A 25847-nucleotide genomic window follows, 5' to 3' on the forward strand; every position below is an offset into this window, starting at 1 on the left:
TCTGTCAAACATGCTATACTCAAGGACAAGATGGAGAGCAGTAAACTAGACATATTCAGTACTGGTTGAAAGATGAAACCAACCAATGAAATGGAATCATTAATGGGTCAAATTAGAGGGAGGCTGCTAAGGGATTGATTGCACCATGGATTTCTTCTGGACGCTGCGTCATTCAATATTTTTTAGTGATTTAATGCTTAGATAACTAGCATTTATTAAGCACGTGCTATGCATCAGGAATTGTGCTATGTATTGGAGAAAGACAAAAATGAAACATTTCTTTCTTCTCAGCGAACTTATATTCTTCTTAGGGAAACACTGTACATATATAAAAACAAATGTGAAATATATACAAAACACAGACATTTTCAGAACTGATGGGGAAATGTAGAATATGGCTCTTCACCAGGGTTTTGAAGATGGAATATTAGAGGTCCTGTATGAGAAGCATCAAATAGACCAGTTTAATTGAAAAAGGGTGTTGGGGGGGGGAGAGAAAGAAGAAGGGGTATAATGTATAGTAAGAATGAAAAGATACACTAGAGGCACATTATGAAAGGCTTAAAATACCAAATAAAAACCTTCATACTTTACCCAAGAAAAAGAAGAGATTAGAAGGATAAAAGAGTATGTGACATGATCAGACCTGCAATTTTAGGACTATCACTTTGACAGCTACCTACAGAATGGATTAATGCAATTCCAATAGACTTGGAATGGAAAGAGCCATCCATATCCAGAGAGAACACTATGGATACTAAATGTGGATCACAGCATAATATTTTCATCTTTTTGATGTTTGTTTGCTTGTTTTTTCTTTCTTAATTTTTTCTTTTTTGATATGATTTTTTCCTTGTGCAGCATTATAAATGTGAAAATATGTTTAGAAGAATTGCATATGTTCAACTTCTATTGGATTACTTGCTGTCTAGGGGAGGGGGGAAGGAGGGAGAAAAATTTGGGACACAAGATTTTGAATGGGTGAATGTTGAAAATTATCTTTGCATGTATTTTGAAAAATATAAAACCTATTATTATTTTTTAAAAATTGGATTGATGCTGGAGGTAGGGAGACTACTACAACAATCCAGGTGAGAGGTATTCTAAAGCTAGGGGGATGACAGCCTTATTGAAGAGAAAGGGAAGAAGGCAAGACATCTTGTATAGGTAAAAGTGACATGTCTTGGCAACTGAGTGAACATGGAATGTTGGGGTGGTCAGAAGAAAGTAAAATGAAGAGTCAAGTATCACTCTGAGTTGGTAAAATTAGGGAACTAGAAGAACTTGAGATACAGCCCTGGAGCACAGCTAAAGTTATCAATAATGATCCCCCCCCCCCAAAAAAAAAAAAAAAAAAAGATGAGGACTAACAGGAAGCAATGTCAGAAAATGCAGAAAGGAGAGAATACATGAAAGCACAAAGTGGTCAGTCTTTGGCTTTGGGCTTTCTGGCTTTGGACAAATTGCTTAACTAAGCTTTGGTTTCCTCCCTTGTAAAATGAAATTGAAATAAATGGTCTCTGCCATTTTTTCCCATTCTAACATGGTGTAGTAGAGTACTGCAAAAAGGATAAGAATAAGGACCGAGTAAAGGTTACTGCATTTGACAATTAAGAGATTACCAATATCTTAGGGAAGACCAGTTTCAGTTGACTGATGAGGTCAAAAGTCAAAATGCAATGGGCTGATAAGCAAGAGTTGAGGAAGTGGAGACAATGAGGAAAGTGTGTTTTATCAGTTTGGCTGTGAATGGCGGGTTGAGGGGGATGTCAGGATCAAATGAAGACCCCAGCAAGGAAGAGGGAAACCTTAGCTTCTTTGTATACAGCAGGGAATGAGCCAACTTGTTGGGAAAGACCAAAGCTTAAAGAGAAAAGGGAAAAGAGCCAATAACAATATGCCAGAGGACAGAACCAACTGGGGGTCAGCATTTGTGAGAAAAGCTACTTCCTTTTTTCACAGTCTGGAGTAAAGGAAGACAGATTGGGAGATAATGCCTTGAGGCATAGAACAGGAAGGGAGCTCATGGGAAGAATATCATCAATTTTTTGATGCAGTATAAGGTGAAATCCTCTTCAGAGGATAGTGGTATGGGAAGCTTGAAGGGTAGAAGAGAAAGTTTGAAATAGTCTATGTTTAATGTTTCAATATATATAAGAATAAAAGGATCACCTTTCTGCATTGCAAACTATAGAAGCCTCAATACAGCTTTGTGTTTTCTTCCTGCATAATTCAGGAAAATATAAGTAAGAAAGAAGGATAGGTCAATGGTGGGGGAAACAAAGGTTAGATTTTAGCAAGTCGGGAGTGAAAAAGGGCAAAGGGCAAAGGATTCAAGGGTAGAGGATAAATGCTTAAACTGTTGTATTAAAGGAAGAAAAAGGAAGCAGAATAAGGGTGATGGTCTACTAGAACAATGACAGGTGGAGAGGGAAATGAGGCAGAGGAGAAATGAAATGATGGGAGGTTATGCTCAGATACAAGATATTCAAAGTTCTTAATCAAAGATAGAGGACATTTCTAGATGGAATCAGGCATCTGACTACCCAAATATAGCCTGAAAGAGAAGGGTCAGTGGGAGCTGAAGAAGTAGCTGGGAGGCCAAACTGCCTGAGGGAACATCAGCATGTATGCTGAAAGCTGTTAATAGAGGGGACAGTGATGAAGACCATGAAGCTAACCTGAAAACCAGAGAGAAGAACCCACTGTATAAATGCTATATGTAGAGAAGTTGTACAAAAAAATATGAGCTATGTGATATGACAGCCAGAAAGGCGACTATGATCAATGAGAGAAAAATGGCCAAAATGGCCACTCCATTCAGCCCTAGTTGGACCAATGTTAGATTCAGTTCTGGGCACTAAATTTTAGGATATTTGCTGATAAATTGGACAAGTCAAAAAAAAAAAAAAAAAAAAAAAAAAAAAAAAAAGGGGGGGGGGGGGGGGGGTTGATAAGAGTCCTTGGGAAAGTGCTATACAAGGATGAGCTGAATGAACTTTTTCCTAAAGAAGAGACTGATTTAGCAGGGACATGGCAGCTATCTCACAGTTGAAGAGAGATCATGTGGAAGACTTTATTCTGCTTGGTCTGAGAGGGCAGAACCAGAAAAAAATGACTGGAGAAACAACAGTGAAGGGCGATTCCAACCTCTTGGCAGAGAAACAGTTGTAAGGGCAGCTAAGTGGTGCAGTGGATAAAATGCCAGGCCTAGAGTCAATAAGAACACCTGAACTCAAATCTGGCCTCAGATTTTTATTAGCTGTGTGACCCTGGTCAAGTTTCTTCATCTGTTTGCCCCAGTTTCCTGACCTGTAAAGTGAGCTGGAAAAGAAAATGGCAAACCACTCCTGTATCCCTGCCAAAAAAATTCTAATTAGGGTTATGAAGAATTATACACGACTGAACAACAATGCCACAATGGAATGGGCTATCTGATATTTGTAGAAGATAGGGTAGAAGATATTCCTGTTTAGCTGAGGTTGTACTAGGATTAACTCTGAGGTCCCTACCAAGTACGTGGCTGAAGTTCTTGCCAGCAAATTTTCTTTCATTTGTTTGCCATCACTGATTTCAAGAGAACTATAGGTACATTTAGTTTTATTTGACACATTTCATGCCACTGAATCATGGTTCAAAAGGAGGGAGGGAGGTGAATGATAGAGCCTGTGATATTCTGGAAAGATTTTCCATGTTGTAGGTGCTATAAACAAACATTATACAGTGTGTTACAGGGCAAAACTTCTTAAATTGTGGGTTGTAACCCCAGAGAGTCATGTAACTGAATGTGGGGGCTGCAAAATTATGAATTATTATCAGTAAGTTTTTGATTTATATACCTATCTTATATACCTATATACCTGAGGTTGTGTAAAAACATCTGGGGTGAAAAGGAGTTATGAGTGGAAAAAATTTAAGAAGTCCCGTTACAGGGCATGGTAGTATATACCTGTAATTAAACCCTATTTTATGGGGAAGCTGAGGCTAGGGAAGCACTTGGATTCAGAAGTTCCAGCTATAATAGACTTAATGCTAATTGGATTTCTACACTTAGGGACCAAACTGGGGAAATGGGAGGAGGAATCTAGCTGGGGCAGAATGGATACCATGTTGTCTAAGGATCATCAATGAAGTTAATTTTTGAGTGGCTGCTTCACTTTTAGCCTTAGTGATGTGAAGGAAATCTTTCTTTTCTTCCACTTCCCAAAATATGTATAACAGATTTTTTTTCAATATGTATTGAATATTTTTCTGACTTTTTTCCAATTCTTTGTTATAAGGGATGGCAATTTTATAGGGAGTAAGGTATAAAGGGAGAGGTAGATGATACAAAAATAAAAATAACAAGAAAAACAAGAAAAATGAAAAACAAAAAATAAGCCTCACTAATAATGTGAAGCTTATAATCTGATAGGCATGCCCAACTAGTCATCATCTTGCAATGTGAATGCACCAGGATGAATGGCCATCAACTTGGCATTGAAAACTAAGAGTCTATAACAAAAACATCTCATTCATAAGGTACACTAGGGATCCCAGATTTCAACTCGACATTCTATCATCCCATCTCCACTTTGTAGTTCAGTTGATTCAGTCTTGTCTGACTCATAACCCTTTTTTTAGGACTTTCTTGGCAAATCTATTGGAAGGATTTACTATTTCCAGCACATTTTACAGATGTGGAAACTGAGGCAAACAGAGTGAAGTGACTTGCTCTGTATCACACAGCTAGTTAGTGTCTAAGACCAGATGTGAATTCACAAAGATATGTTTTCCTGTCATACATATAAAATATACCCAGCCACTGATCCTCCCCAAAATTAAACTACTTATTAGGGCACTGTATTTTTAGATAAGATACTAGAAAATTACATCAAGAAAAGTCCTCAATCAAGTCTTTTGTTCATCTGTGAACAAAAGAACTTTAAAGTGCAATCATACTTGTTTTATACAAGTACAATGTATGAATCTGAAATAGTTTTTATATTCAGATTTTAGGGAGAAGTCACCAATAAAAAACAATTACAATCAACATCAATGGCCAAAAATGTTTTAGAAAGATTGAGGGGCTCTAGTTATCTATAGGTATTTCCATCTTATTCATCTTGAAACATTTTTTTTAAACTTTCATAAAAATAATTAGATGATCCATATATGAAAGCAATTTATGGTAATGTAGAGATATATTTATCCTCACAAAGTAGACAGAAAAAATGCCCCATGGTGTGCCAAAATCAATATGATATATTGAAATACATAATTATGGTTAGAAAGTGACAGTGTGAAATCTAAAATAGGTTGGGTTAAACTTTAACTAGTATCCAGGAAATGAAGCAACAATCACCTGGGGAAAACACATTAACCACAGTATCCTCACATATACAATCAGTGGTCTGGACTGTCTCTTCCATTACTAACACTAATGCACACATACAACATCTTAGGATAAAAAGGACAATGAACCAAAGCAAGTCACATGAGACACAAACAACAGATTGGGATGAATACTATTTTACCACATAGAACTCTTCAAGTTTGTTTTTTACACACTTAAGAATCTATTTTCTTGGGCAGAAAGTATCCTTTCATCCACTATAGATGCAATGAAACTCCTGAGCATACAATTATTGATAAGAACCAATCTTGGAGTACATTAGTATTAAAGGATGTAGTATGTGTATATGTATATGCTAGCATTTTATTTTCCATCAAAAAGCAATGGAGGCTATTTTAAAAGAAAGCTTGAAATGGATTTGAGATTCCTTCATTGTAATAGGGATCCCTTGACCAGTGTGGAATTGCTTCCCATCAATAATCTCAGTCTCTAGGGGTACCATATGGTGACCATTACAATACTCCTGTCAGATTTCCCTAACTCACCTCTTGCTCAGATCCCAAGGATCTTCCTTTCCTAACGAGTGTGGGCTTTGGCTATAGAACAGACATGGATGCTCAGACCCATTGCCAACCATCCTGATGCTGCCTCCTTAAGAACCTTTGCACCTACCCTGCATCTGAACTGTCTTTTCTTTCTCCTTAAAGTATAAGCTGAAATCTATAGTGTTTAGTTTTTATTTATTTTATTTATCCCAGCACTCAGAACAGTATTTACTTCATGGTATATGCTCAATTAAGGGTTTTTTAAAAATTCCTTTCCATATTGTACTTTAGACACTTACCGGGTGCTGTTTTGTAGCACACTGTTCTGGAGGGCAGGGTGGAGGCGTTCTTCACTCTGAGGTTCTGGGTTGTCTGTAAGACTTGCCTTTGTCTCTTCAGTTCCTCCTCTCTCTCCTGGGCTGCTCGGATCTCTTCTTCTATCATGGACAAAGTCCTCTGCTTCCTTGACCTTAGCTTAAAGGGTCCCACCGTCACCTCTGACTCCTGAGTGGCCAAGAGGGAGGCTGTACTCCTCAACTCAGCTGCCTCTGAATACTTGCTAAAGTAGCTTCCTTCTGGCCTGCTCTCCTCGATGTGGACTGGATGAACAGAATGAACAGCGGGGAATTGTTGGGAAGCCGTCTCTTCCCTGAGGTCTCTGTCTTCAGCTGTTGCCATCTTTGGTAATACATCTCTTTTTTCTTGAACAGGAGAAGACACTTGAGGTGGCTTAAATGTGCTCTGAGGTTTCTCTGAGCAGGGAACCACTGCCCCAACTTTGTGCTGGGCTTCTCCTGGGCTCCCTTTTTGTTCAGCTGGGTCTTTGCTGGCTTTGTCAGCCTGCTCAGCTATGGCTTGTTGGATGGCATTCTGCACCAAAAGACCGGCATGATATTCCAGTGGGTCATCTGCAAGCAGGGAATCTCCAAGCATGGAGGAAGGGGAATAAAAACCATGGTCACTGAATGACTTGGACACTGAACCTTCGGCTCGTCCCTCGGAGGGGATGTCAGTCTGTGGAGTTTGGGGCAGAGAAAAATCTGTCAAGGAGTTTTCTTGGAGGGCATTCATTGTCTCATTGGATGCACCACTGTCACTGAGGTTGTCCATGCTGAAGTCATTGGACAGGGTTTCCAGCACCGTGGTGCCCTGAGATCTCACTGACAGCTCCTCCAAACCAGAGTCCAGCTCCTCTGGGGGTGAAGAGACATAGACTGACCTTGTAAATGGATCTAAGATGCCAGGGTCCTCGTCCTTCACCACTGTGAAGACAGCTCGAGCACTGGTAAACTCTCCCTCCTCTGCCCACAGCTTGGCTGACGGCACATGTTTTGAAGGGTCAGTACAGGGAGATTCCTTCTCAGGACTAACTGTATTGTTTTGGCTTCCTAAAAGCTGGTTCTCTGGAACACAGGAGGCCTTCTGTCCCTTGGCTGCAGATATCCCATCATCCTCCATCCGCCCCACAACTGAAACTGGTCTTGTGATGGTGGACGGCTTATCTGAGTAGCTGGAACCCAAAGGTCTATAAAAGGGTTTAATGGAAAATAGTCTGGGTGCTCCTTGGCCCCTGCCTCCTGTTTGTCTGGAATTCTCCATCAACTGAAACTGCTTCCTTGCAGCAGAGAAGTCTATTTGCTCTGTGACAACATCCTCCTTCAGACCACTGGATGGGTCTCCAAGTTCAAAAGAGCAGACTGTCTGTTTAGGGGAGGCTGGAATTGTGGAAGGCTGTGGTGGCAGCTGCGGCTGTTGCTGCTGCAGCTGCTGTTCTTGTTGCTGCCTCCTCTCCTTGCGTTCCTTATACTTTTTATGTGACTCTAGAGGCTCATCATCCAGTTGTTCCTCTAAGGTGGGTTCCTGGGGTGGGTTCCACCATTTGGCTGCGATGGCAGGATTTTTTTTCACTGCCTGATTGCGGATTAGTTCTCGCCTCTCTTTTTCTAGCTCCAGCATCTCCTCTGATGGCCTTACTTTTCGGACCCTATATGCTTCCTTCTCATTGTTGTCATCCTCAAAAAGTTTGGATGGCTTCTTATCCTCATGGAAGGCACGCAATTCAAATTTTGCTTCTTTCTTCAAAGTGGTGAGAGTGGTCTCCCCATCTCGGAAAGACCCCTTTGAACTGGTTGAAGAACTGGGGCTCACTGGGGCTTGAAGGCTATCCCTCTGCCCATCTGGAGAGTGACCATTTGCCCTGAAGGTGTCTGCCATGATTTCACCTTGGCTCAGCTCTATGCGAGGAGGGGCTTGCCTGCCAACAAGAAGAACTGCTTCCCTTTCAGGGAGTTCTATGGGGTTTGTTGTGTGGACAGATGAACCTGGGCTACCCACAGTGATGGTTACACCTGGCTCTGGTGAAGATATCCCATTGTAAGTCACATCAGCAGCAGAGTCACAACAATTGGCCTCTAACACTTCATCTAGATACTGGATCTCTCTAGCCACCTCATTATCCAGAGATTCATGGTGGTCTGAGATGAGGCCATTATGAGGGGAATAAAAAGGAGAGGAACTGTCCATGGAATGTGATGTTGAAGAAACCCCAGAGACACTTTTACATTCTGCAATGGGGATTTCTATTTCCATGTTCTTGTTGCTAGGGGAAAGAATGCTGGTGGGAGGTCCCAGCAGATTGGCACTATAGTGATCTCCACCTTTTGTCAATCTGATGTTATCCTCAAGAAGCTTGTGCGGTTTCTAAAACAGAAAAGAGAAAGAAAAGTATGAATTAGATGCTTCTGTTGTATATTTATTTATCTAATTTTATGGAAGAGCTACTAAAATGGTCAGAACATTTTTCTCCCTCTGCTCCTTCAGTCACCCCTATTTTTTGCACTCTGTGGGAAAACAGATATATTTGAGACATAAATAATATCCAGCATTTCATGTACATGCATTGCATATTAGATCTATGACTTGTATAGTTTTTTGAATAGTTTCATGGTTTAAATACTATTAATAGAAGTTTGTTATTAACTAATTTGGTTAATATTTGTTAATTAATTAACTGATTTAATAGTTTAATGGTTAAGGAACTAATGTTTTAGCTAAAGGAAGTATACTGCAAAGCAATAGAAAGATTGTTGGATTTTTAGTTAGAAGGCCTGTATTCAAACACTTCTCTGGTATTTACTGTCCCTGGGCTCTGGGGGAGTCATTTAATCTCTCTAGTCCTCAATTTGCTCATCTCTGAAGTGAGGAGTTTCTTTCCAATTCTAAATATATGATTCTAGAATAGATAATTCTTTAAATCTTTTCTTATTCTGAATAAACACAAGCATTTTGGTGCACCTAGAAAGCTAGAACATGTTCACAAACCCACAAACATATTCATATTCTCTCTCAATATGTGTGTGTGTGTGTGTGTGTGTGTATGACATTTCCCTCCTCCCCCCACAAAAAATGGCCTCACTTATAGTAAAAAATATAATCAAGCAAAACAAATTTATGTTGAAATGTTTGTATTTGGAAAGGTACATTCCACTATGTACCTAAAGTCCTTCATCTCTCCACCAAGGGACAGAAAGTTTGCTTCATCAGATTATTGCATTGATCCTTAAGTTTAATTTCAAAGTTACTTCTTTTTCAAAGATGTCATTATATAAATAATCCTCCTACTTTGGCTTACTTCAATCTACATCAGATCATGCAAGTCTTCCCAGGTTTTCCTGAAGCCAAACTTTTCATTATTTCTTAAGACACAGTAATATTCCATTACAATCACATACTGTCATTTGTTTAACCATTTCTTAACTGACAGGCACTAAGGCCTTTTTGGTTTCATTTCTTTGCTATAACAAAATGTACTGCTATAAATATCTTTACACATGGTTCCTTTTCCTTTTTCTTTGATCTCTTTGGAGATACATAGATATTTCTAATTTTTAAGAAGGTAAAGGAAAATTGCCACCCCAAATTGGAGTAACACTAAATATATCTCTGCCATTCAAGAAAGATTATTAAATGAGAATTTAAAAAAATATATTACTCATATATAACATTCTTTTTCTTTAAATTTTGATTCCTTCCTATCTGCCCACTGAGAAAGCAAGCAATATATTTATTATACTATACATATGATTATATATATATATATATATGTAATTATAATTATATGGGTGGGATCACATGAAACATATTCATGAAAACCAATTAAAAACATTTAGACCAGATTTCATCCATACTACTTGCTGAAGTCAAAAGAAGTGACACAATTCAAGACCAACCTCAGATGACATAGTCCTGCTGATACAGAGATAGTTTTTCCCCCCTCTCAGTATGAGAAAAAATGCCACTGAGTTGAAAAATCATAACTTCTCAAGAAACTTTGGTCTATTTTCGTTTGTGGAATCAATCCCTTTTTATGAGCTAGATTTACTGCAGGAGGCAAGAAATTTTAAAATACCACCCAAGGAAACCATCTGAAAATAGCAAAAGTTTAAAATGAATGGTTCCTTTACATCTAGAGAGACCTTTTGACATGGCTCTATTTTACACATGTACTATTAATACCAAACCTTAAGTCACTAGACAAAACCGTTCTGTTTTCCCCTCATTTCTAACTTTTATGGTGATTATTTTTAGTAGCTTAATTAGATTACAGGGATTAGGGTCTGACAGTAGTTTCTCAACTCTTCCAAGTTAAATTAATTTAAATGTTTCATTATGTAAGCAAATTCATATAGATAATACTGCTACTAAGTATCCTATCAGTTTTCCAGCATTCTCATTTTTATTATAATTTACTTTTTGTGTGGTGTTATTGATTTCTCACAGGAGAATGAATAATTTTTAAGATCAGTTTTTGACTCATGTGATTTTAAGATTTAGCCTAAAAATACATTTTAAATTCCAAGCTTAATTGTTTTTATTAAGGGACACCAAAATATTTGTGTGTTAATTACAGAAATAAACTCTGTTCTTTAAGGCGGGTCCTCCTCCCAACCCTAAAATGTATCTCCTATCTGATCCAACTTCATTTTCTCTTTTATAGTGTCTTTGATGTCACATGTACTTATAACCCATGAGCATATGCAAATTTTATGAAAAAAGCAAACAAAAACCAAACAAGCAAAAAAACAAAGAAACAAAAAACCTGAGCTAAAACATCTGATCCACAGTGTGACCATAGATAATCATTTAAACAATATTCTGTTTTAACTATTGTTTGCCACTCTTCTGTAGGAATTGTAGAATAAAGTTTGTTGAAACGTGTGTATGTGTGTGTGTGTGTTTATGTGAGAGAGTGACATTTATTTTCCCCTCTACATTCTACATAGCAGACTTTTATCAGTGCAATTCTATGCAGACATCTGTTTAATCTTTTGCTTATCATCTAATTTTACCTTTGTTAATTTATGCAAAAGCATTTTTAATTTTGAGTGGTCAAATGATCTAGTCTGTCTTTTATGACTTGTATTATCTCATTTAGTTAAAAATTCCTCCCCCAGGATATAATGAAATCTTGGCTCTTTCAAATTATTTTTTAAAGGCAAAAGCTTTCATATTTTGAAATTATTGTGATATATAGGACTGCTCCAATTATTGGGAAGATTTTCCTTATATTGAAGATTGTTCTATCGAGGCAGCTAGGTGGTACAGTCAATAGAGAGCACCAGCCCTGAAGTTAGGAGAACCTGAGTTCAAATGTGGCCTCAGACACTTAACACTTCCTAGCTGTAAGACCCTGAGCAAGTCACTTAAGCCCAATTGTCTCGCCCCCCCCCCCAAAAAAAAAAACACCAGGAAGATGAGTCTCCCTCACTCTAAATCTAGCACTCTACCCACTGAGCCATCTGACTGACCTGTACTTTAGCAAGCTGCATAAAGTGATGGATCTGAAGATCAGTCAAAGCGAATTAGATGACAGTTTTTACATGATAGAAAATGTTTAATATAGTAGAAAAAGCACCCTAAAGTTCAAGTCTCATTACTTCAATTCTAGCCCACAAGGTGCAACTAACTGTGGAGAATAAAGGCACATAAAAGAGACTGAGCCACTCTAAGGTTTCCTCCAAGGTCTGACATTTTTATCAGTTCCAAAGCAGGCCCACCACATTGTAATTTAGTGGCCTGAATCAATCACTTCTGTAATCCATATAATAATTGTTGTTGAATAAATTAGAGATAATCTGTTCACTTAAAAAAAAAAGAAATCTGTCAGATTTCTGACAGAAAATATGGCCAGAAAACAAAATGAACATAAAGTTTATCTAGATTCTCTTGAGTAATACACAAAGAATGATCAAAATCAGTTAATTCTTTTCAAAACTACATAGTATCTAATGAGTAGAGAGATGGAAAGTGAAATAAAGGGCAGAAAAGAGGTCTAACATTGACTGACAGCTTACTTGGGATATGTCTCTTACCAGACCTTTTAGCTAGTTCATTGGCTTGAGCAGACATCAAGCTGGGTCCAGAATTAAAAGAACAAGTTGGATGGCATCTGGGAAATTATATAATGCTTTTAATGATCCCAAGAAACAGAAACTCATCTTTTTTAATGGCAATATTTTTCCAGTGAATCACATTTAGGGTTGTGAATCATAATATATCATCAAAGTCAAAGAATCAAAATGTCAGGTAACCTAAAGGACTATGAAGAGATGATGAATAGTGGATTGTGTTGAGATCAAGGAAATAAATGAATGAGCCAGCAAAAAGGTGGGGCCATAAGGTCCTTCTTTTGAGTTAAAACATGCGAAGCATAATGGCCTATTACATGGAGCATTTGGAAGTTTTCTTCTACTTTCCAAATATCCTTAAGACTTACAACTCTCGCAAACAGCATGACTCAAAGTCTCTTGCAACTCTCTACAAAATATTTTTAAAAGAAAAGAAAACAAAACAAACAATAACAACAAAAAACCCTACCCTGAAACAAACAAGTAATTTTAATCATATTCTGAGTTAAATACAATTAGGAGAATACATCTACTATTACAAGAAGAATCATAAAGTATAGTTCTTAACCTTTTCAAGTCTGAAGACCTTTTTTAAGGAACCAAAACTTTCAGACACTCATATGTTAATAAATGTATTATAGGCAAGGAAGGATTAGAGAATAAGCATTTATTAAGCATCTACTGTGTGCTATGCAAAATTGCTACGCAGTTTACAAATATTATCTCATCAAATCCTAACAGCAACTTTAGAAAGTAGGTGCTATGATTATACCCATTTACAGTTGAAGAAACTGAGACAGAGGTTACATAATTTGCCCTGGGTCAGGAAGTGGGATTTGAACTCGGTCTTCCCAATTCTAGGTCCAGCTCTCTTGTTTCTGTACTACCTTTCTCTACCGGTATCTATTGAGAATTAAGTGACTCTTTAAAACTAAAATGTTTAGTCACATTATCTTTGATACATAAATAATACTTGTTCTCTCCTACCCACCCCCCCAAGTGATTACTGTTTTTTTAAATATATCGATGCTGTTTGGGGGGAAAAAATCTTCACCTTTCAAAGAATCACTGAATTGACAGTAATTTTTGTTCAGTATATCTCAACCAGCCTACCAAAAAATCGTGCTTGGGGTGCATATGGATTTGTGGAATCCTTATAGTAAATCAGAGCTCTCCCTTTATCTACCCACTGAGCCACCTGACTGACCTTGACCCCCATCCCAAATCAACTTAGTAACTTGTAATCAGTAATTTACTGATTACTCAGTAATCAATAAGTTGCTGCATTCTCTAAAACCATGTATAAATGTTCATATTATCCTCATTATGAAGTATTATCAAGGCTAAGAAAGAGGTTGACTATACAGAAATGAAATAAATAGTTGACTTGAGATGATAAAGTTCTAAGAAGCAGAGATTGCCCTAAGCGTTGTTCTGTGTAGGCTGGTATGCCATCAGCAATCAGCACCCACTAACTAACAACATTTGTGACACAACATGGTGAAAAGGAAGAAGGCAAATTTCCAGAGCTATGTAGTGTTCTCATAGTTATTTCTTATGATCACTGCAGATGGTATGTAAAGGATATAAGATGTAAGGCTGGAATGCTTGTCTTCAAAACTGCCTTTTTTCCTTTTACTTAAGTCTATCTTGGGGCTGCTAGGTGGCACAGGAGAGAGCTGGCCCTTGAAACAGGAAGACCCGCCTTCAAATCTGACTTCAAACACTCAGACAGCAGACCAGTTGCTGGTCACTGCAAACAACAAACAACTTCAACAAAATAAAAAGAGAGAACATGATGTAGTGGACAGGGAACAGAACTTGGGAGTCAGAATAATCTGGCCAAATACTGCCTCTAACAATGAGTAGTATGACTCTGGCCAAGTCACTTCTCAGTTTCTTCGTCTATATAATAAACTGATGAAAAGGGCATCATCCCACTCCTGTATCTTTTGCTAAGAAAAATCCCAAACAGAATGGTGGACAATTGGGTTTTACTGAAACAACAATAACAACAAATAAATCTATTTTAGAGAACTCTGTAATTATATCATAATAGAAAAGAATACAAGAGCCAGAGAAGGCAGTATTACCTCTACCTCATCAGTGGTCCTGTCTCATACTCCATAAGTCACCTTCGTCCTATGTATCAGCCCTTCTAGTTATAAACAAATGTGCACTGTATTAATTTCACAGGCTGTGAATTTTATCTTCATGTCATTCACCAAAATAACTTTCTTTGTGCTCTGCACTAGAAGCTCATTCTATTTGGGCTTGAAAAACCAAATGGCATCCAGCTGAGATTAACTTTGGTTAAGGCTCACACCCAGATGGAACAATTGGTGGGTTTGATCCCCATCCTGGAGTCAAAACACTATTCCATTTGCAGGTTGATGACTGATGCATCTTGCAATGACTGCTACAATATTTGCTCTTCTAATTTTTAACAAATCAGAAAAAAAATCAAGCATTTAGGAGCATCATTCTTAGTCACAGAACTACAAAACATGTGTCCTCTGCCAAAGAATTTAGTACACCAAAGCTGGGCTACATGTTCTGAACATTTCCATTTTTAAAATAAATATTTCCATTTTTAAAGTCTATGTTTCTGTCTTCAGAGTGTCCCCCAGGAACAGAAGCCCATAGTGAATTACAATTCTGTTTTTCAGAGTCCCACTAGGTTTATTAACACTTGCCATACCATATCTATCTAGGATAGGTATATAAGGCAGCTAAGTAGCACAGTGATAAAGAGTACTGGGTCTTGAACAAGGAAGATGAAGTAAAATCTAACCTCAGACATTTACTGCACAAGCTGCTTTACCTCCCTCTAACTCAATCTCCTTATCTGTAAAACAGGGAAAGAATAACATTATAGCACAACACCTAGAACACAGTAGGTGAATAATAAATTCTTGTTTCTCTCCTTCTGCCTAGGTCATTATGAAGAGCAAATAAAATCTTGACTTCCCTCAAATATAAAATGAGGGTAACTTGATTCAAGATCCTTCTAGGTCTTAATGTGACTAAGATTTAGTCCAATTAGAAGACAGTAGGTGATTTCATTTCCTAGCATGTGTTAAAACAAAAATAAAAACAAAAAACTGGAATGTTTGGTTTCTTTTTTTTTTAAACATTTACTGTTCTTCCACTCTATCCCACTCACCATTATGATCTCTCTTTTGCTTTCTTCCAGCATCCTGCCCTAGATATACATACAGTGACCTGAATTATTCAAATATAAGAGGCCACTGCTATAAAATCAAGCTTCTATTCTCTAAATTAATCCAGGTTACCAAGGCCAAGGTACATTAGAAGAAGTTCCCCTTTAATCTGTTTTTTTACAATTCCACTAGAAATATAAACTTACTTTCTGCCAATGAACAGAATATAAAACAAGATTTTTTGGCTGCTCCTAAGCAGGCAGAATGGGCCTTTTTTCCTTTTTTCTACTTTTCTTTTGAAATCGTAGTTCTGAATGCACAGGATATAGTGGTGTAATGTCTAACGATTGATTTCTTGGGACCCAGTTTGGGTACCCCTCTAATGGTATCCAAAAGTTTTGGGTACCCCCTCCTGATATCAAAAAAAGTTTTCACATCTGCTAAGACTCTACAAAATACAAGATTTATGTAAGTTTTAGCTAAATCATGTCCAAGTATTCATGAGGGACTGAAAAGCTCAATTATTTTCTAATTGTTCAATCATTTTCAATCATGACCCTATTGGGGGCTTTCTTGGCAGAGATACTGAAATGATTTGACATTTCTTTCTCTAGCTCATTTTACAGATGAGGAAACTGAGGCAAACAGAGTTAAATGACTTACCCAGCATCACATCGCTAAGAAATGACTGAGGCCAGATTTGAACTTGGGAAGATGAGTTTTCCCGACTCCAGACCTGGCACTCTATTCACTGTACCACTTAGCTGCCCTTGTGCTTTTAGAACTCATTAAATAGCCAGTATCTGATTCCAATTCATAGGATCATGATTCAAAAGCTAGAAGGCAATTTCCAGACAGATCATGCATTCCCAAACTTACCTCATTTTATAGTTCCCCTGAGGAAACTGAGGCTCAACAAAGTTGTTAAATGATTTGCCCCCAGGTATTTTTCCACACAAGTAAGCAAAGTAGCAGGATGAAGATTTGAACCAAAAGTCCAATTCAAAATCTAGTATCCTTTCCAATGTAGCACATGCTGACTTTTAGATTGGGTTATTGATCTTTCTGGGTAATTTATGAGGTTAATGAGACAATGTATCACTAACTCCCTAGTCTGGTAATATTAAGACGAGTCACAGGAGAAAGGCTACTGTTGACAGGAAGAAGGGCTGCAGAGCCAGGAAGTGAAGGGGAGAGCCAGTGGGTAGTAACCTGAACAAAAAATCTATTTAGTCCCAGGGAGCCTTTCCTTTTGGTTCCCCCTCCCCTTCATCCCCCCCAAGTGAAACTTCTTCCTTCCTGCCGAAGAAACTACTGGTTTGAGTTGGCAAGCTGAAATCTGATCTATGCCTCTGAGTCCAAGCTCTCAGGGATATATATAGACCCTCATAGATAATTACAGTTGGACTTACATGATAATCCTGGACATCTCAACTTTAAGACAACAGTTATTCCACAGCTGCTGCATCAAAGCAGAAACATACAGAAACATGTTGTTAATGTGTTATCAGAAGCTGGTAAAACCAATAGAGCCTCTCAACTTCATTCCAAGAGACTACCATAGGGGTGGGGTTTGAGTGGGAAGGAGAAAAAGCGTCAAAACTTTTTTTTTTTTAATTTCTCTTTTTTTGCTCAAAATAAAAGAATATTTGAATAAGATGGTGCAGGTTGGAAATTATTTGCTGGCCTGAAGAAACTCTAAGAACATTTTGAATATACATGATGAAAGCAAAATGGCCAAATTACATGGAAATTTCAAAGAATTTTCATCAGTATGATTCTTTTTTCTCCATCAACACAGACTACAACCCCTCCACATTTCATGAGTTGCCATAGTTAAAGCAACAACAACTACTTATCAGCCTCATTCCTTGCCCTGATTTGAGTGCCTCTTTATCGATGCTGACAAGTAGCCAACTTAAATGTCAGGAAGCACATCTGGAAAACATCATGGTATTATTTGATTAACACATTTACTACTTGGACTTTTAGAAGACAAAATGTAATTGTGTGTATGTATGTGTTTATCTTTTAGAGGAGATGGAAAGGAGGGAATAGGAAAGAGAATTCCTGCTTCCTCTGTATCAAAACTATGAAAGGATCTAGGTTTTGTAATTGCCCAGATACTTACTCACTATTTGAGGTGGCTGGAACTGGTAAGTTACTGAGTTCCCTTTCTGAATGAATGGAGCCATTTCAATTTAAGATCTAGAATTGCTAGTAATATAATTTCTGGCTTGGTGCTCTCTCTATATATTACAAGCATTCTCCTTAAAAATTCCTATTTGAACCTGAGAAGGAACCTTTGTATGCAGTTTCTAAAGGCCACACCAAAATAAAGAGATGTTATCACAGTGACAACTGTGGGTTTTTGAAACTTCTGGGAGAAAGAGTAGGAGAGAGAGAGGGAGAGAGAGGGAGAGAGAGGGAAGAGAGGGAAGAGAGGGAAGAGAGGGAAGAGAGGGAGAGAGGGAGAGAGAGATTTTAAAAGAGAGCACATGCGCATGTATGTGGTGTTTTTAGTTAGTTGATTTTGTTTATAAAGATAAAACAAATTTAGTTTCACCTTCCCTTCCCACCCAGTCAGGGATTCCAGCAAATCCCCAATCTCAAGCAGGGGTTCTTAACCTTTTTTGTGGGTCATAGATCCCTTAGGCAATGTCACTGGAATGTTTTCAATTGCATGAAACAAAATGCTTCAGCTTACAAAGGAAGCCAATTACATTGAAAGTTATGAAAATATTAGGGAAAAAAGTTCATGGACTGGAAAGAGAAGCCTCAGTATAAGATTTCAAGTTTACAAATCTCCTAAATACAGGAGCTATGAAAAATTGGCATTACCATGAACCTGCTATAGGAAGCACAACACAGCTAAGCTCGGAGAAAGAAAAGACAGCACACTAACATATTCTCTTGGTTAACACTGTGATTACAACCTATTTTTAATGTCTCCAAAACAGGGGGATATACTTGAGTCTAAGAAATAGCCAGAAGGAAACAAGACAATGCACAATGCCACAAGTGCCAGTCACTTTGTCGAGAAATGTCATAACAAGGAAAACTGAAGGATAACCTAACACTTTAATGTTTGCAAAGCAATTGATTTCATTTGCAAAAATGGAACAACCAAAAATGTAAATTCCTAATTAGAATTAAAAATTAAAATGGTGGGAAAAAAAAAAAGACTTAAAAATATAAGTCCCTTAATATCCTATCCCGAAAAGCCTGGCAAACGACAAGATCGATTATGGTTGCTTCCCATATCTGGAAAGCCTGTGTGCCCATTTTCTCTTTTCTTCTTCATCTCCTGGAACTATCTATGATTTTAAGGATATGTGAGAAATTAAAAGAAAGTCACCAGTCTAAGCTGAGCTGCACCCCAGCCCCTAACCTGATGGTACTAATTATCCGGAGCATGCAAGCCCAGACCAAGGAATTCCTAGCACTACTTAGGATTGAAAGGCAAGGCTTTTTAGACTAGAAAGAGAAGGACAAAACCACTGGTCAGTCAGCAAATTTACTTACCCCTGTCCTAGCGAGTGCATCCCAAGTGTCCTCAGTCACAAACTGCCTTGGTTTGGTTTTTTTTTTTTTCCTCTTCTCAGATTCCTTCACACTGACTGGCTCATCAAGCTAAATTCCTCCCCTAACTCCTTATGCCTCCTCAGTGTGATGTCATAGCCTCCCCCCCTTTCATTCCCGAGAAGCCCATTCACACAGTGGCATTTCCTTTGCAATCCCTCTCAAGTTTAGGAGAAAAAGAAAGAAAGATTGCCCTTGGGGAAAAAAAAAAGCATCTTTAACCTTTTAGCTGCAGTCCACTAGAGTGGCTAAGGTCCTTCCTACTTCCCCCTTCTTCTCACAACTTTGAACTTATTTTCAATTTCTTATCTATGTACATGTTTCCCACCCCCACTACCCAAGGAGAATAGAAACTAAAGGCAGAATCTGTGTGTGTGTGTGAGTGTGTGTGTGTGTGTGTGTCTGTCCATGTCCATATTGCTCAGCACAGTGACCAGTATTGAACAAACCCTAAATTGAGAATTTCTGGATGAATCTGAAAGAATCAAAAGCTGAAAGTAACATATCAAGTTCCAGTGATACTAGCATCTTCTTAGTAACTAATGGATACCAGTTAGGACACAGGATCAATTTCTTAAATGGTATTAATGCACTTATGGAAACAATTGGTTAAGTTTACTTTCACTTGCAGCTCTGTCAATTTCTTAGATTTTTGAGTGCTACAGGAATAATCAATCAATAAGTATTTATTCAACCCTTACTTACTATATATAATGTGCTATGCTAAGCACGGGAGACACAAAAAAAGGCATAAAATTACAATCAAATTAAAACCTAATTAAACTTTTAGAGTAAGGGTTTTAGATATTGGATTCATAAAATATATGGCTATGGATAGTTATAAATAACTTTTAATATAACTGATTTCCTTTGTAATCCTAGGCATTTTGTTTCATGCATTTAAAAAACAAATATCTATGTTTGTTCAGTTATGTCTCACTCTGCTGGTTTGCCATCTCCTCCTTTCTCCAACTCATTTTACGAGGAAAATGAGGCATTATATAATGCTTTCTATGTGTCAGGCACTGTTAAGCACTTTTTAAAATAATAATTTGGTCTAATCCTCACAACAACCCTGTGAAGTAGGTCTTATTATCTTCATTTTATGGATAAAGAAAATGAGCCAAAGGTTAAGTGATTTTCTTAATGTCACACACTTATAAGTATCTGATGGAATTTGAAATCAGGCCTTTCTGACTCCAGGCCCAACACTCACTGCATATTTTTTGAGAAAAGGTTCAATCAGATTTGCCAGATTATCATAGGCAATCAGGAGAAAGAGAACACCTTACTGTGCAGTATTACTATACATGCAACAAAGTACTCCACTCTATCCTGCCACCTAATGGGTACCAGAATGATCTTGATGATGATGTTTGATTTATCACATCATGATTTATCATCATATCTAATACCTAACAATGCTGAATGACCAGTAATATCACACCTGTACTCTGAACCTTCAAATTCTGAACCAAATAAGTTCCTTTGGACGCTCTACTCAAACCTACAGCTTGGGGGAAGACAAAGAAAGGATCATATTAACTTTTCTACCTGCCTCTGAGATCCTTTGGAAATGATTTGAACGGGGACAGACTGGGAGTGAGGTATCCTATTATCAGTTTAGGATCTGGGGTATAAAATCTGCCACCTAAATGTGGCTAATAGTTTAGTGTTTTGTTTTTCCCCCCAAAAAATCTCCCATATTTGTTGCTATTTTAGAACTAATCCAAAAACTGATTTGCTTGTGTGGATGAAACTATTTTCATAATTTTAATAAAGCATAGTTCTCAAATATGTAATCAAATTAGATTTGAAACAGTTGTGTTTATTTAAAAATTGACACCAAATTTCACAAAAAGAACATTTTAAAAGAATCACATATATCATTTTCATTTTTTTAATGACACCAAATCTTCAGTGAAATAACAGTAAGCATAATAATCATAGCTAGCATTTAGATAGCATTAAGGTTTCCAAAGTAATTCACATAGTAAGTTACTTGATCCACAACTCCATAAGGGAAGTGATGTTAATATTTCTATATAACCCCAGGATCACACAATCGGTAAAACATGTCCATCAACAATAAACTGACACTGGTACTTCAGATTATTTGGATATTGGTGAAAATATTCAAATTAATTGAGAGGGAAACCATTGAAAAAAATATTATAAAGCAACCAGTCATGGTGACTAAATCTGGCTCTGGAGTTAAATGTTCTGGGTTTAAGACATATCTCTTGACAGTCTTGATTTTTCCCACATCTAAAAAGTAGAGAATAACCCTTAGGGTTGTTTGCAGGCCAAGTCTTTTCTTAACCTTAATATAATTAGTGACATTATTATTGAAGCAATTAAACAGAGACAGGGGATGGACCTCCAGTTTCATTGGTATGGGGAAACTCTTTTTGCCAACGCAATCGAAACTTATCTGAAATGTATAATGTTAAGAGGTCTGACTAGAACCCTTACAAATTAAGTGACTTGCCAAGTGTTAAAACAATCACTATGTGTCTGAAGTGGGACTTGAACCCAGGTCTTCCTCAATTTGAATTTGGTTCTCTAACAACTCCTCCATGATGCCTATTGCAAAGCAAGTAAAGATATTTAAAAATACAGACATGATGAATGTAAGTCTAGAAGGGATCCTCACTGATGATTAAATACAGAGGACTTAATATTGGAGAGACCCCCAAATAGAGACCCCCAAATCTGTGGGACACATCCAATCACAGAAGAAGGGAAAGAACCAGGAAGAATGCCTAAACCTCTCTTTTTTTCTGAAAGGAAAAGCAACATCCTTATAGCTTTTTTTTTAATTAAAAAAAGGGGGGGGAGGAGGAGGAAACAGCTTGATTATGTAAGTGAAAGTTCATAGGATTTAGAGTTGGCTAGGACAGAAGGATATTTAGTCCAACCCCTCCTTTTCACATATAGAGAAAGTAGAGCCCAGAATTTGGTGATTTATCCATGGCTACATAAGCAATAAATGGTACAGTGAAGACTGAGCCCTGATATTAAACCATGTGTTCCTTCTACAATAGTTCACTGTTGCTTATGAGCCTACTATGTGCCAGACATCTTGTTAAGTGCTAGGGATACAAAGAAGACAAAAGACAGTAGTTCCTGACCTCAAGGATCTTAAAATCTAGCAGCTATAATATTAATGACCTTGACTGATTGTCCTTTGAAGTTCATACAATACTATTTTTAAAGACCTAGAATAAAACAAGCTTAGATCTCGGCACTATTTCCTCTCAGTAACATTTGTATTAAAACTGTTTATTTTAAAAGGGAAGGAGATGAGGCCCAGTTCTGATGACAAAACTGAGAAAAATTAAACTGATAACTTAAATTCCTTTAGCCTCTTCCCTGATGTGTAACAATACTATAATCTGTAATTGTTCAAAATGTAATTTAACAGGAAGACTGAATCGCTTGCCCTTCTCCCATCACCTGAAATACAGACCCTGAGGCTGAAGGTGGTTTCTGTGAAAACAAATTTGTACAGTCAGCTTAATTTTGCCTGGTGCTGTAACCTGATCTTCAACTTCATTTAGTGCTATTTAGGATGAATATAGAAAAATAAGCTATTTTTGCAATTAAGGAGTATAGTAGGTATCTAATGCCAAACAATTGCAAACAACCCAAATACTTAAGACTCATCCTGCCTTCTGGCTGTCCAAAGTCCTCTATCTCTCCAAGGAAAGCCTGCTCTCCTGTTTCAGAATTTCACCTCTCTGCCCTGTCCCAATGAAAACTAATCTTGGACTTCTCTTGACCTAATAACCTGTTTAAAAGAAAATCTCACTAAACTGAGTATGAAATGTAGCCATGAAGGGGCATTTAGATCAGTGATTCTTAACCTGGGGACTGTAAACTTTTAAGAATATATTCTGAGAACTGCTTTTCAGTATTATTGTATTTTATCTTTGTAATTCTACATATTTCATTTTAAACACTTTAAAACAGTATTCTGAAGAAGACTAGAGATTTTACCAGATTCCCAAAGGGATCCATGACCCAAAAAAAGGCTAAGAACTTCTGATTTAGATTTTAAAGAATGGAACTTGTTAACTAACTATTACTGATTGGGAGAATTGCAGGAGATATTTTTGAGACAAGGGGAGAACTGAAAGCTTCTTGTTTGCTCCCTCTGTACTCCTTCAAAACCCTTACCTATTCTCTCAAAAAGTAAAATACTCAATCTATGATAATACCCACAATGTTTTTCACTCTTGAAGTTATTTAAAACAATAACAATAATACTGGAAGATATGGTAAAGTGAAACCTGAACATTAAAAAAAAAAAACAAAAAAACAAAAAACCTTATCCCACAAGATATCTTCCCATAAGTTTAATAAAGCACCTTAGGGTTTTCTCTCTCTTTTGCCTCTAGGATGACATAAAACACTTGTCCAAAAGAAATCCTTGTCTCTGAGGATTAAATATGTAACCGAAAAGTCTGTACAACAGACAGTGGCCCCAAGCTACCTCATCTGAAGCTGTGTGCCTTCAGAAAACTCTCCCTAGCAATTCATCCCTTTTGGTCTCATCAGTGGTCTAGCAGAACTCTAAAGTTTCAGGACTTTTGATTCTCTAGGTCTCCATAAAAAAAAGGGTCTCATTTTTAGCTCTTAAACTTTAATAAACAATGAAAGTATAATGAGATGGTCTGGGGAGTAGAAAGAGATATATTTGGAAAAAGCTAATGTAAAAACAGACGTTATCAAGGATTTCTTTTAAAATGTGTTACAAGCATAGAGTTAAACACTCTGATATCTTCTAAGGAAGAATATTTTCCAAATGCAAAGTGTTGTCATTACTATTTGTGGAAGCAGATGATCATTTTATGCAATTCTATGTACTTAACAATTTCCCTTTTTATGAGAATGATTTGGACTGCTGCTATTTGTAGCAATTTGCCTTTTATTGCCTGCCCATTCCCAGAAAAGCTCTTCTAAAGAAACATGTAAATAAACAAAATTTCAATCTGGGAGTCATAAATGTCACATGAAATTACTACATAATTTCATAACTTTCTCATGAATAGACCAAATCACAGGAAAATCTCAGCAAACAGTTTCTCAAGCAGGGCAAATCATTAATAATTATCTGGGAATTTGGGAGACACTTCCATTATCTTTGTTTACATAAATTAAAGTAGTTTTACTTCCTTAAAATATGCAGAGATGCAAACTCTTCCATAGGTCTGAAACACAAATAGTAACACTAAGAACTAGATTGAATTTGAAGTTATTTTAGGCAGCTGTCATTGAGTGTCCAACTTAAATTAGTCAGCATCAAGAGCACTGCCGGGAATGCCGGCCACCAGGCCAAGACTTATTAAATAAAGGCTACAGCTTTGTCAACACCAGGCTAAGGGCCCTGTTGGCAGATTGAAACCAGAGCAAAACTAAGACCTCACATATTTCATTTAAGGTCTCACATCTAGGACCACTGCCACAGACATTGGAGAACCCTTTTTCTACCCCTCCCCCCCCACATTTTGCTTAGCTCTCACACAACTCTACCTTGGATTTTCTTCTTCTTTCTATTTTCTTTCTAAGTCCAACTCAAATACCACTTCTTGACATTTTCTGATTCTTCCTCCCTTCCCCCAGCTAATACCGCTGTCCTCCTTCACCACCAATTACTTCATTTATATTTAGTATTTACTTATTAGTATACATTTCGTCTCTTTGATAGAATGTAAGCTCCTCTCACTCCTGTCCTAACATTTCACCTGGCATTTTCTAAGTGCTAAATAAATGCCAGTTGATTAAGAGAGGCAATGTTATACGCAGAAGAGATGGCTAGCTCTGAAGTTGGATGACCAAGTGTGAATCTCAGTTCTGTTGCTTATGATCCCTGTAACCTTGGCTGCTTTCTAGTCTTCTTAGGTTCCATTTTCCTTAACAATGATGATGATGATGAAACTTTCTTTTATACAAGGCAGGAATCTAAGCTTTCCAGTTTATTCCCCTACTTTCCTTCATTATCTCTGCTTGGTTACAACTCCACAGAATGTGATTCCATTGTGCTAGGTACTCCATATTCCCATTTTTGCCACTTTCCCCTTTCATTTCGTGTGTAATTATCCCCCATAAGGTCATAAGCTCCTTGAAGAGAAAGCCTATTTTTCTCTTTTCTTACTTGTATTCCCAGCATATAGCACCCAGTAGGTGCTTAATAAATGCTGAATCAATTTGATAGCATTTATCTAGTACTTTAGGTGCTATTATATTCATTTTACAGATGAAGAAACTAAGGCTCTAAGAAGTTAAGTAGTTTGCTTAGAGTCACTTAGATAGCAAATACCTGAGGTAGGATTTAAATTGAGATTCTTTTGACCCCATTTGAAATCACTGGCACTACTGAGTTACCACTATAAAATATGGCAATTGAAGTAAAAGGCATTGGACCTAAAGAGCTATCATTACAAATCCAATGATCTTAGGGGGATGGGGGGGGGGGGGCACGCGGAAAAATGAACATATTCAGTCTTTTCATTTAACTCAGAGGTTAATAAGGATGTCCTGAACTGAGCTCTGACTGCCCAGCAAGAGATTTTTACAATAGCACCATTTGTCAGAGGAGAAAATGACCAGCAACCAGGATGATGTCACAGCTGAAATAAGAAAGCCCAGGTTATACCCAGCTCACCAAAAACAAACAAATAAAAAGCAAAATAAACAAACCAAAAAAACCTGAACAATACAAGTCTGAGAAGGCAAAATATTCTACATATTTGTCTAGCAGTCCAACAAAGGACTTCACCTTTCAATGGGAGCATCAGACTACATGGCC

General features: G+C 37.4%; 1 protein-coding gene across 9 annotated transcripts in view; it reads right to left on the bottom strand.

Annotated features, from left to right (window-relative positions):
• PALM2AKAP2 (PALM2 and AKAP2 fusion) overlaps positions 1 to 25847 on the bottom strand; it is a 492110-nt gene that overhangs the window by 29746 nt on the left and 436517 nt on the right. For 8 of the 9 annotated variants that reach the window (XM_031943090.1, XM_031943074.1, XM_031943080.1 and 5 more), the window contains one exon: positions 6180 to 8580. In XM_031943090.1, coding sequence (XP_031798950.1) covers positions 6180 to 8580 — 2401 coding nt within the window. Of the gene's footprint in view, positions 1 to 6179; positions 8581 to 18976; positions 19162 to 25847 lie in introns of those variants that run through there. The other variant, XM_031943103.1, reaches the window with a different exon arrangement.

This window comes from Sarcophilus harrisii, chromosome 1 (genome assembly GCF_902635505.1).
Source record: "Sarcophilus harrisii chromosome 1, mSarHar1.11, whole genome shotgun sequence".
Classification (NCBI taxonomy): Eukaryota; Metazoa; Chordata; class Mammalia; order Dasyuromorphia; family Dasyuridae; genus Sarcophilus; species Sarcophilus harrisii.